This window comes from Coturnix japonica, unplaced genomic scaffold (assembly GCF_054131305.1).
Source record: "Coturnix japonica strain WE unplaced genomic scaffold, WE-NBRP24 Scf192, whole genome shotgun sequence".
NCBI lineage: Eukaryota > Metazoa > Chordata > Aves > Galliformes > Phasianidae > Coturnix > Coturnix japonica.
In genome coordinates this window covers 1-12,141 of record NW_028189095.1, presented here as the reverse complement: position 1 = coordinate 12,141, position 12,141 = coordinate 1, and the positions used below count along the sequence as shown (strand labels likewise).

Genomic DNA, 12,141 nt, shown 5'->3' with positions numbered 1-12,141 from the left:
TTTCCCAGCATCCCCCGCGGCAAACATGGCGGCGGCGCGGAGCTGAGGCCTCGGGTTGGGCCTAGTGAGACCGAACCGGGCCGGACCGGGCCGAACCGGGCCGGGGGGGCTGGGTTGGACCGGAGGAAGGGCCGGTCCCGTTCCCAGCTGCTCTGAGCGGCCCCAGCCCCGTTAAACATGGCGGGGGAGCTGGCGGATAAGAAAGAACGGGACGCGTCCCCCGGGAAGGAGGAACGGAAACGATCCCGGTCACCGGAACGAGACCGAGACCGGGACCGGGACCGGAAGGGATCCCCCAAGGACCGGAAACGGCACCGATCCCGGGACAGGAGGAGGAGCAGCCGGTCACGGTCACGGTCACGGTCCAAGTCGTTGGACAGGTGAGAGATACCGGGAGATACCGGGGGGTGGGAAGGGATTTAACGGTTTTATAGGGTCATTTTGGGTCATTTTGGGTCATTTTGGGGTGATTTCTGCTGTTTTTTATAGGGACCGGAGGCACAAAGAGCGGGACCGGGACCGGGGGAAGAAGGACCGAGACCGGGAGAAGGAAAAAGATGGCGGCCACCGGAGGGACAAGGAGCGGAAACGGGGCAGGTCGGAGCGGGACCGAGCGGGGCCGGGGCCGGTATTGGGGGCAATGGGGGAGTGTGGGGGAGTATGGGGGCGGGCGGGGGGGGTGGGGCTGTTTTTGGGGTTTTGGGGTTTTTTGGGGTTTTGGGGTTCTTTGGGTTTTGGGGGTTCTTTGGGTTTTGGAGGCTTTGGGGGTTTTGGGGGTTTTTTGGGTTTTGGGGGTTTTTTGGTTTTGGGGCTTTTGGGTTTATGGGATTTTGGGGGTTTTGGGGTTTTGGGGGTTTTAGATTTGGGGGTTCCGGGGCTTTGGGTTTTGAGGGCTCTGGGTCTGGGGTTTGGGGTCTGGGACTTTGGCTTTGGGGGTTTTGGGACTTTGGGTTTCGGGTTTGGGGGTCTGGAGGCTTTGGGTTTGGGGTTGGGGCTTTTGGGTCTGGGGTTTAGGGCTCTGGGTTTTGGGTTTGTGGGGATTTGGGGGTTTTGGGGCTTTGGGGTTTTGGGGTTTTGGATTTGGGGGTCTGGGTCTTTGGGTTTGGGGTTGGGGGTTTGAGGCTTTGGGGTTTTGGGTCTGGGGTTTAGGGCTCTGGGTTTTGGGTTTGTGGGGATTTGGGGGTTTTGGGTCTGGGCCTTTGGGTTTGGGGTTTGGGGGCTTTTGGGTTTAAAGGTTTGGGGTTTTGGGGCCTTTTGGGTTTTGGGGCCTTTTGGGTTTTGGGGCCTTTTGGGTTTTTGGGGCTGTGGGTTTGGGGGTCTTGGGTTTTGGGTCTATGGGTTTGGGGTTTTGGGTTTGGGGGTCTTGGGTTTTGGGTCTATGGGTTTGGGGTTTTGGGTTTGAGGTTTGGGGTTGGGGGATTTGGGTTTGAGGGTTTAGGATTTGGGGGTCTGGGGGTTTGGGGTTTGAGGATTTGGGGCTTTGGTTTGTGTCTTTGGGTTTGGGGATTTGGGGTTTTTGGGGCTTTTGGGTTTAAGGATTTAGGGCTCTGGGTTTGGGGTTTTGGGTTTTTGGGGCTTTGGGTTTGGGGGATTTGGGGTTTTGGGTCTGGGTCTTTGGGTTTGGGGTTTTGGGACTTTGGGCTTTGTGGTTTTGGATTTGAGGCTCTGGTTTGGGGATTTGGGGTTTTGGGGTTTTGGGGTTTTGGCTTTGGGGGCTTTGGGTTTGGGGGTCTGGAGGCTTTGGGTTTGGGGTTGGGGGTTTGAGGCTTTGGGGTTTTGGGTCTGGGGTTTTGGGCTCTGGGTTTTGGGTTTGTGGGGATTTGGGGGTTTTGGGTCTGGGCCTTTGGGTTTGGGGTTTTGGGGCTTTGGGTTTTGAGCTTTGGGTTTGGGGGCTTTGGATTTGGGGGTTTTGGGGCTTTGGGTTTGAGGCTTTGGGGTTTTGGGTCTGGGGTTTTGGGTTTTGGGGTCTGGGACTTTGGGTTTGGGGGATTTGGATTTGGGGTTTTAGGTTTGGGGCTTTGGGGGTTTTGGGGGCTCTGGGTTTGAGGCTTTGGTTTGGGGCTTGGGGTTTGAGGGGTTTGGGGTCTTTGTGTTTGGGGGGTTTGAGTCTGGGGGCTTTGGGTTATGAGCTTTGGGTTTGGGGGTTTGGGGTTTTGGGGCTTTGGGTTTGTGGGGGTTTTAGGTCTGGGACTTTGGGTTTTGAGCTTTGGGTTTGGGGTTTTGGCTTTGGGGGTTTTGGGTTTGGGGGACTCTGGGTTTGGGGTTTAGGGTTCTGGGGCTTTGGATTTGGGGATTTTGGGGCTGTGGGTTTGGGGCTTTGGATTTGGGGGTTTTGGGTTTGGAGTTTTGGGGTTTGGGGTTTTGGTTTTGGGGCTCTGGGTTTTGGGGTTTGGGGTCCTGCTCTGCCCCTCATTTCCTCTTGCTCTGCCGGTTCAGCCTGTCCCCGATCAGGGGTAAAGACTCCAAGTCCCGCAAGGAGAGAGAGCAGAGGAAGGGGGAGGAGGAGGAGGAGAACGCGCTGAAAAAGGAGAAGGTTTGGAGGGGGGGGGGGGGCTGGGTGGGGAGGGTTTGGATGTGGGGGGGGGGGGAGGCTGGATGTGGGGGGGTCGGATGGGGAGGGTTTGGATGTGGGGGGGGTCGAGGGGTGGGGTTTGGATCGGGGGGGGGGGGGGGTTGGTTGTGTGGGGTTTGGGTGTGTGTGGGGGGTTGGGTGTTGGGGGTGGTTTGGATGTGATGTGGGGGGGTTTGGGGTGGGGGGGGGTTTGGATGTGGGGTGGTCAGATGCAGGGGGGGGAGTTGGGTGTGGAGGGGGGTTGGATGTGGGGTGGGGGTTGGGGGGGGGGGGCATTTGGATGTGGGTGGGGGGGGTTGGATGTGGGGGAGGTTTGGACATGGGGGGGTTGGATGTGGGGGGGGGGTTGGATGTAGGTTGGGGTTTGGATGTGGGGGTGTTGGATGTGGGGGGGGGTTTGATGTGGGGGGCTTTGCTGTGGGGCAGCTGTGGGGTGAGGAGCAGCCCTTAGAGCTGAGCTGTGTGTGCAGGCGCAGCCCCTGTCCCTGGAGGAGCTGCTGGCCAAGAAGAAGGCGGAGGAGGAGGCAGAAGCCAAGGTGGGATCTGCCCCCATCCATAGGGCTGCGGTGCCTGGGGGGGGGGGTCTATGGGGGGGGGTCTGTATCCAGCCCCGTTCTGAGCCCCCCCCCCTCGCAGCCCAAGTTCCTGTCCAAGGCTGAGCGTGAGGCCGAGGCCTTAAAGCGGAGACAGCAGGAGGTGGAGGAGCGACAGCGGCTGCTGGAGGAGGAGAGGAAGAAGAGGAAGCAATTCCAGGAGCTGGGGAGGAAGATGTTGGGTGTGAGATCAACCCCCGCCCCCCCCAACGACCCCCCTGTGTCCATATGGGGGGGGCTGAGCTCTGAGACCCCCCCCCCTTGTTCCCAGAAGACCCCCAGGAACGGGAGCGCAGGGAGAGGAGGGAGAGGATGGAGAGAGAAAGTAACGGCACCGAGGATGAGGAGGGGAGGCAGAAGATCCGCGAGGAGAAGGACAAGAGCAAAGAGCTGCACGCCATCAAGGTGGGGGGGGACTGAGGGGGGGGGGGGATGGGATGGGATGAGGGGGGTGGAATTGAGGGGTGGGAGGGGGGTGGGATGGGATGGAATGGGGATGGGGGGGAGGATGAGTAGGGGGTGGGGGGGGGGATGAAGGGGTAGGGGATGGAATGGGGGGGGATGAAGGGGTAGGGGATGGAATGGGATGGGGGTGGGATGGGGGGGCATTGGGGGGGGTACTGGGGGGGTAAGATGGGGGATGATGAGGGGATGGGGGGGGTTGGGATGGGAGGGGACAGGGGGGTTGGGGATGGGATGGGGGGGATGAAGGGGTAGGGGATGGGATGGTGGGGATTGGGGGTATTGGAGGGGGATGGGGGGAGATGGGGTGATGGGGGATGGGGAGGGGGAGGGAGTGGGATGGGATGGGGGGGGATGAAGGGGTAGGGGATGGGATGAGGGGGGAATGGGATGGGGGTGGGGTGGGGGGGGTTGGGGGGGTATTGGAGGGGTAAGATGGGGAATGATGGGGGGGTGTGGGGGGAGATTGGGGGGTGTAGGGGGGGTGTGGGGGGGGATTGGGGGGTGTAGGGGGGTTGGTGGGATGGGGGGTGAGGGGGTGGGATGGGAGGGGGGTGAAGGGGTAGGGGGTGGAATGGGGGGGGATTGGGGGGGATGATGGGGGGATGTGGGGGGAATAGGATGGGATGGGAGTGGGATGGGATGGGGAGGATGAATGAGGGTAGGGGATGGGATGGGGGGGATTAGGGGTGGGGTGGGGGGGATTGGGGGGGGTATTGGAGGGGTAAGATGGGGAATGATGGGGGGGGGGTGGGGGTAAGATGGGGGGTGTGGGGGGGGTTGGTGGGATGGGGGGGAGGGGGTGGGATGGGATGGGGGGTGAAGGGGTAGGGGATGGGATGGGGATTGGGGGGGTAAGATGGGAATGATGGGAGGATGTGGGGGGGGGTTGGGATGGGGGGTGGTGGGATGGGGGGGGATGGGGCAGGGGTGGGATGGGATGTTGGGGGATGATGGGGTGGGGGATGGGATGGGGGGGTGAATGAGGGTAGGGGATGGGATGGGGGTGGAATGGGGGGGGATTGGGGGGGGATATTGGAGGGGTATGATGGGGGGGGAGATTGGGGGGTGTAGGGGGGTTGGTGGGATGGGGGGGAGGGGGTGGGATTGGGGGGGATGAAGGGGTGGGGGATGGGATTGGGGGGGATGGGGGGATGAAGGGGTAGGGGATGGAATGGGGGGGTATTGGAGGGGGTGATGGGGGGGATGGAGGGGATTGGGATGGGGGGGTGGTGGGGGGAGATTGGGGGGTGTAGGGGGGGGATGGTGGGATGGCGGGGAGGGGGTGGGGTGGGATGGGGGGGATGAAGGGGTAGGGGATGGAATGGGGGGGGATTGGGGGGGTATTGGAGGGGTAAGATGGGGGATGATGGGGGGGGAGATTGGGGGGTGTAGGGGGTGGTGGGATGGGGGGCAGGGGGTGGGAGGGGGGGGATGAAGGGGTGGGGGATGAGAGGGGGGGGATGAATGGGGGGGATGAAGGGGTAGGGGATGGGATGGGGGGGATTGGGTGGGGGGGATTGGGGGAGTAAGATGGGGGATGATGGGGGGGTTGGGATGGGGGGGGAGATTGGGGGGTGTAGGGGGGTTGGTGGGATGGGATGGGGGGGATGGAGGGGTGGGGGATGGGATGGGGGTGGAATGGGGGGGATTGGGGGGGTATTGTAGGGGTAATATGGGGGATGATGGGGGGAATGGGGGGGAGTGGGATGATGGGGGGGGTTGGGATGGGGGGATGGTGGGGGGGTATGGGGGGGTTGGGATGGGGGGGATGGTGGGGGGTTGGGATGGGGGGGGGTATGGGGGGGTTGGGACGGGGGGTGGTGGGATGTGGGGGGGATTGGGGGGTGTAGGGGGGGTGGGGGGAAATGGGTGGGGATGGGGGTGGGATGGGGGTCTGGGACCCCGTGTGCCTGCCCTGCTGAGCCATTGGTGCCTATAGGAGCGGTACCTGGGGGGGGTGAAGAAGCGCAGGAGGACGCGGCACCTGAACGACCGCAAGTTTGTGTTTGAATGGGACGCGTCCGAGGACACCTCCATTGACTACAACCCGCTGTGAGTGGGGGGGCTGCTCATCTGTGGGGTGGGCAGACCTACATCGCCCCATAACCATCCTGTGGGGCTGGGGAACCCCTAAATCAACCCCTAATGCTCCTCTATGGGGCTGAGCAGCCCCTATATCACCCCATAACCATCCTGTGGGGCTGGGTAACCCCTATATCACCCCATAACGCTTCTAAGGGGCTGGGTAACCCCTAAATCACCCCATAACCATCCTATAGGGCTGGGTAACCCCTACATCACCCCATAACACTCCTATGGGGCTGGGCAACCCCTATATCACCCCATAACGCTCCTAAGGGGCTGGGTAACCCCTAAATCACCCCATAACCATCCTATGGGGCTGGGTAACCCCTACATCACCCCATAACACTCCTATGGGGCTGGGCAGCCCCTATATCACCCCATAACGCTCCTATGGGGCTGGGTAACCCCTAAATCACCCCATAACCATCCTATGGGGCTGGGTAACCCCTAAATCACCCCATAACCATCCTATGGGGCTGGGTAACCCCTACATCACCCCATAACACTCCTATGGGGCTGGGCAACCCCTAAATCACCCCATAACACTCCTATGGGGCTGGGTAACCCCTATATCACCCCATAACCATCCTATGGGGCTGGGTAACCCCTATATCACCCCATAACCATCCTATGGGGCTGGGTAACCCCTATATCACCCCATAACCATCCTATGGGGCTGGGTAACCCCTACATCACCCCATAACACTCCTATGGGGCTGGGCAACCCCTAAATCACCCCATAACACTCCTATGGGGCTGGGTAACCCCTATATCACCCCATAACCATCCTATGGGGCTGGGTAACCCCTATATCACCCCATAACCATCCTATGGGGCTGGGTAACCCCTATATCACCCCATAACCATCCTATGGGGCTGGGTAACCCCTATATCACCCCATAACCATCCTATGGGGCTGAGTAACCCCTATATCACCCCATAACCATCCCAGGTACAAGGAGAGGCACCAGGTTCAGCTGTTGGGCCGAGGCTTCATCGCGGGGATCGATTTGAAGCAGCAGAAAAGGGAACAGTCGCGTTTTTATGGGGACCTGATGGAGAAGAGGAGGACGCTGGAGGAGAAGGAGCAGGAGGAGTGAGTGAATGGGGCTCTATGGGGCTGTATGGGGTCACCTCCTGCCCCATAGCGTGTGGGGTGAGCCCTGTATCCCTTCTTTATCCCCCTTTTCCAGGGCCAGGCTGAGGAAACTGAGGAAGAAAGAAGCCAAACAACGTTGGGACGACAGACATTGGTCCCAAAAGAAACTGGACGAGATGACGGACAGAGACTGGAGGATCTTCAGGGAGGATTATAGCATCACCACCAAGGGGGGCAAGATCCCAAACCCCATCCGCTCCTGGAAGGACTCGTCACTGCCGCCCCATATCCTGGAGGTCATCGATAAGTGCGGATATAAGGTGGGGCTGGTTATAGGGCACCTGTATGTATATGGGGTCTTAATGTGGGAGGATAAAGGGCTGCTCCTTGGGGTCAGTGCTGGGTTGGTTATGGGGGATATAGGGCTGAGTTTGGAGCTCCTATATATATAAAGACCCGTATATATATAGACCCATATATATGTATATATATGGGGTCTTGATGTGGGAGGATAAAGGGCTGCTCATTGGGGTCAGTGCTGGGTTGGTTATGGGGGATATGGGGCTGATTTTGGAGCTCCTATATATATAGATATGGGGTCTTGATGTGGGAGGATAAAGGGCTGCTCATTGGGATCAATGCTGGGTTGGTTATGGGGGATATAGGGCTGAGTTTGGAGCTCCTATATGTATATAGGGCAGCCCCTAAATCCCATATATATATGTGGGAGGATAAAGGGCTGCTCATTGGGGTCAATGCTGGGTTGGTTATGGGGGATATGGGGCTGGTTATAGGGCGCCTGTATGTATGTGTGTGTATGGGGTCTGGATGGGGGAGGATAAAGGGCTGGTCATTGGGGTCAATGCTGGGTTGGATATGGGGGATATGGGGCTGAGTTTGGAGCTCCTATATATATAAAGACCCATATATAGAGGGAGACCCGTATATATGTGGGGTCTTAATGTGGGAGGATAAAGGGCTGCTCATTGGGATCAATGCTGGGTTGGTTATGGGGGATATGGGGCTGAGTTTGGAGCTCCTATATATATAAAGACCCATATACATATATAGACCCATATATATATATATATATGGGGTCTTAATGTGGGAGGATAAAGGGCTGCTCATTGGGATCAGTTCTGGGTTGGTTATGGGGGATATGGGGCTGATTTTGGGGCACTTATATATATAGATATGGGGTCTTAATGTGGGAGGATTAAGGGCTGCTCATTGGGGTGGATGCTGGGTTGGTTATGGGGTCCATGGGGCTGATTGATGGGGTCCATGGGGCTGATTGATGGGGTCCATGGGGCTGATTTATGGGGTCCATGGGGCTGATTGATGGGGTCCATGGGGCTGATTGATGGGGTCCATGGGGCTGATTGATGGGGTCCATGGGGCTGATTGATGGGGTCCATGGGGCTGATTGATGGGGTCCATGGGGCTGATTGATGGGGTCCACGGGGCTGATTGATGGGGTCCACGGGGCTGATTGATGGGGTCCATGGGGCTGATTGATGGGGTCCATGGGGCTGATTGATGGGGTCCATGGGGCTGATTGATGGGGTCCATGGGGCTGATTGATGGGGTCCATGGGGCTGATCTATGGGGTCCATGGGGCTGATCTATGGGGTCCATGGGGCTGATCTATGGGGTCCATGGGGCTGTTAATCCCATTGCTCCCCTTGGCAGGAGCCCACCCCCATCCAGCGTCAGGCCATCCCCATCGGGCTGCAGAACCGGGACATCATTGGGGTGGCTGAGACGGGCAGCGGGAAAACGGCCGCGTTCCTGATCCCACTGTTGGTGTGGATCACAACCCTGCCCAAAATCGACCGGTGAGGGGGGACATGGGGGGTGTTATATGGGGGGCTGAGATTGAATGGGGCTGAGAGCTGGGGGGCTGCCATGGGGGGGTGGGACGGGGGGGGGGGTGTTATATGGGGGTCTGAGATTGAATGGGGCTGAGAGCTGGGGGGCTGCCATGGGGGGGTGGGACACAAGGGGACATTATGGGGGGACATGGGGGGATGTTATGGGGGGGGCTGTGCTTTAATGGGGCTGAGAGCTGGGGGGCTGCCATGGTGGGATGGGACATGGGGGACATTATGGGGGGATGTTATGGGAGGATATTATGGGGGGACATAGGGGGATGTTTTGGGAGGGCTCTGCTTTAATGGGGCTGAGAGCTGAGGGGCTGCCATGGGGGGACGGGATGGGGGGTGCTATGGGGGGATGTTATGGGGGGACATGGGGGGATGTTATGGGGTTACGTTATAGGGGGGCTGTGCTTTAATGGGGCTGAGAACTGAGGGGCTGCCATGGGGGGATGGGACATGGGGAGGGTTATGGGGGGATGTTATGGGGAGATATGGGTTGGCTCTGCTTTAATGGGGCTGAGAGCTGAGGGGCTGCCATGGAGGGATGGGACAGGGGGGTGCTCTGGGGGGATGTTATGGGGGGACATGGGGGGATGTTATGGGATGGGACAGGGGGATGTAATGGGGGGAGGCTGTGATTTAATGGGGCTGAGAGCTGAGGGGCTGCCATGGTGGGACAGGACAGGGGGGTGCTATGGGGGGACATGGGGGGATGTGATGGGGTTATGTTATAGGGGGGGTTCTGCTTTAATGGGGCCGATTTGTGCCCATCCCCCTGCTCAGCATTGAGGAGTCAGACCAGGGGCCCTACGCCATCATCCTGGCCCCCACCCGTGAACTGGCCCAGCAGATCGAGGAGGAAACCATCAAGTTTGGGAAACCGCTGGGGATCCGCACGGTGGCCGTTATCGGGGGCATCTCCCGCGAGGACCAAGGGTTCCGCCTGCGCATGGGCTGCGAGGTCAGCGTGCGGCCCCATAGCGAGGGCCAGCCCCATAGGAAGGGCCAGCCCCATAGGAAGGGCCAGCCCCATAGGAAGGGCCAGCCCCATAGGAAGGGTCAGCCCCATAGGAAGGGTCAGCCCCATAGCGAGGGCCAGCCCCATAGGAAGGGTCAGCCCCATAGGAAGGGTCGGCCCCATAGGAAGGGTCAGCCCCATAGGAAGGGCCAGCCCCATAGGAAGGGTCAGCCCCATAGCGAGGGCCAGCCCCATAGGAAGGGTCAGCCCCATAGGAAGGGTCGGCCCCATAGGAAGGGTCGGCCCCATAGGAAGGGCCGGCCCCATAGGAAGGGCCGGCCCCATAGCGAGGGCCAGCCCCATAGCGAGGGCCAGCCCCATAATAAGGGCCAGCCCCATAATAAGGCCCTATATAGTCTGTTAATGGGGACACTGTGATAATAAAGGCCAGCCCCACAGGAAGGGCCAGCCCCAGAATAAGGCCCCATATACTGTGTTAATGGGGGCACTGTGATAATAAAGCCCCATATACTGTGTTAATGGCAGCACCCCTATAATACGGCCCCATATACTGTGTTAATGGGGGCACCCCCATAATAAGGGGTGTGCTGTGTTAATGGGGGCACCCTAAAGCCCCATACACTGTGTTAATGGGGCACCCCCAGCTCTCAGTATGGCCCAGTTGGGCACTGGTTCCTTCCCATTGCCACTCTAGCCCCATAATAAGGCCCTATATACTGTGTTAATGGGGGCACCCCCATAATAAGGCCCCATACACTGTGTTAATGGGGTCAGTGTGATATTAAAGCCCCATACACTGTGTTAATGGGGTCACCCCATAATAAGGCCCCATACACTGTGTTATTGGGGTCAGTGTGATATTAAAGCCCCATACACTGTGTTAATGGGGTCACTGTGATAATAAATCCCCATACACTGTGTTAATGGGGTCACCTCATAATAAAGCCCCATATAATGGGCACACCCCCATAATAAATCCCCACACACTGTATTAATGTGCCCCCCTATCGTTCCCATGCCCAGATCGTCATTGCCACCCCCGGGCGCCTCATTGACGTCCTGGAGAACCGGTACCTGGTTCTGAGCCGCTGCACGTACGTGGTGCTGGACGAGGCGGATCGGATGATCGACATGGGGTTTGAGCCTGATGTGCAGAAGATCCTGGAGCACATGCCTGTAACCAACCAGAAACCGGACACGGACGAGGCCGAGGATCCCGAGAAGATGCTGGCGAACTTTGAGTCCGGGAAACACAAGTACAGACAGGTGGGATATGGGGTGTGGGGGTGTGGGGTATGGGGTATGGGGTATGGGATATGGGTATGGGGGGCACAGATACTGACAGGGGGGATATGGGATATGGGGGGCAGGGATATGGGGTGGGCACAAATACAGGCAGGTGGGAACTGGGATGTGGGGTATGGGGTCAGGGATATGGGGGGACACAAATACAGACAGGGGGGATATGGGATATGGGGGCACAGATACTGACAGGTGGAAATTGGGATATGGGATATGGGGGGGGGGCACAAATAGAAACAGGGGAAATATGGGGTATGTGGGGCACAGATACAGACAGGTGGGAACTGGGATATGGGGGCAGGGATATGGGGGGCACAAATACTGACAGGGGGGATATGGGGGGGGCACAGATATAGACAGGTGGGATATGGGGGGACACAAATACTGACAGGTGGGATATGGGGGGCACAGATACAGACAGGGGGGATATGGGGGGGTGGTACAAATAGAGACAGGGGGGATATGGGATATGGGATATGGGGGGGGCACAAATAGAGACAGGGGGAATATGGGATGGGGGGGGAAACAGATACTGACAGGGGGGATATGGGGGGGGCACAGATACTGACAGGGGGGATATGGGGCAGGGATATGGGGGGGGCACAAATAGAGACAGGTGGGAACTGGGATATGGGGGGGCAGGGATATGGGGGGCACAAATACAGACGGAGGTGCAGGGATATGGGGGGGCAGGAATGGGGGGGGCACAGATACAGGCAGGTGGGATATGGGGGGGGGACAAATACAGACAGGTGAGATATGGGATGGGGGGGCACAAATACAGACAGGTGGGGGGCAGTAATGGGGGGGCAGGGATATGTGGTGGGGGGTGCAGGGATATGGGGGACACAAATACAGACAGGTGGGGGCTGGGATATGGGGGGGGCAGTAATACAGGGGGGGGCACGATACAGACCAGTGGAAAGCAGTAATACAGGGAGGGGGCACAGATACAGACGGGGGGGGGGCAGGGATATGGGGGGGGCACAAATAGAGACATGGGGGGGGCACAGATACAGACGGGGGGGGCAGGGATATGGGGGGGGCACAAATAGAGACATGGGGGGGCACAAATACAGACAGGTTGGATATGGGATATGGGGGCAGCAATACGGGGGGGGGCAGAATGGGGGGAGGCAGGGATATGGGGGGCACAAATACAGACA

General features: G+C 59.0%; 1 protein-coding gene across 1 annotated transcript; it reads left to right on the top strand.

Annotated features, from left to right (window-relative positions):
* Positions 1 to 16: 16 nt before the first annotated feature.
* Positions 17 to 10,966, top strand: DDX23 (DEAD-box helicase 23; the record flags this gene model as incomplete). Its single annotated transcript, XM_085535827.1, has 12 exons — positions 17 to 380; positions 490 to 597; positions 2,437 to 2,533; positions 3,043 to 3,108; positions 3,209 to 3,347; positions 3,437 to 3,570; positions 5,570 to 5,682; positions 6,668 to 6,811; positions 6,909 to 7,134; positions 8,507 to 8,652; positions 9,478 to 9,655; positions 10,697 to 10,966. Coding segments are annotated over exons 1-12 (1,824 nt in total), but the record flags the coding sequence as incomplete, so codon positions are not given.
* Positions 10,967 to 12,141: the final 1,175 nt, after the last annotated feature.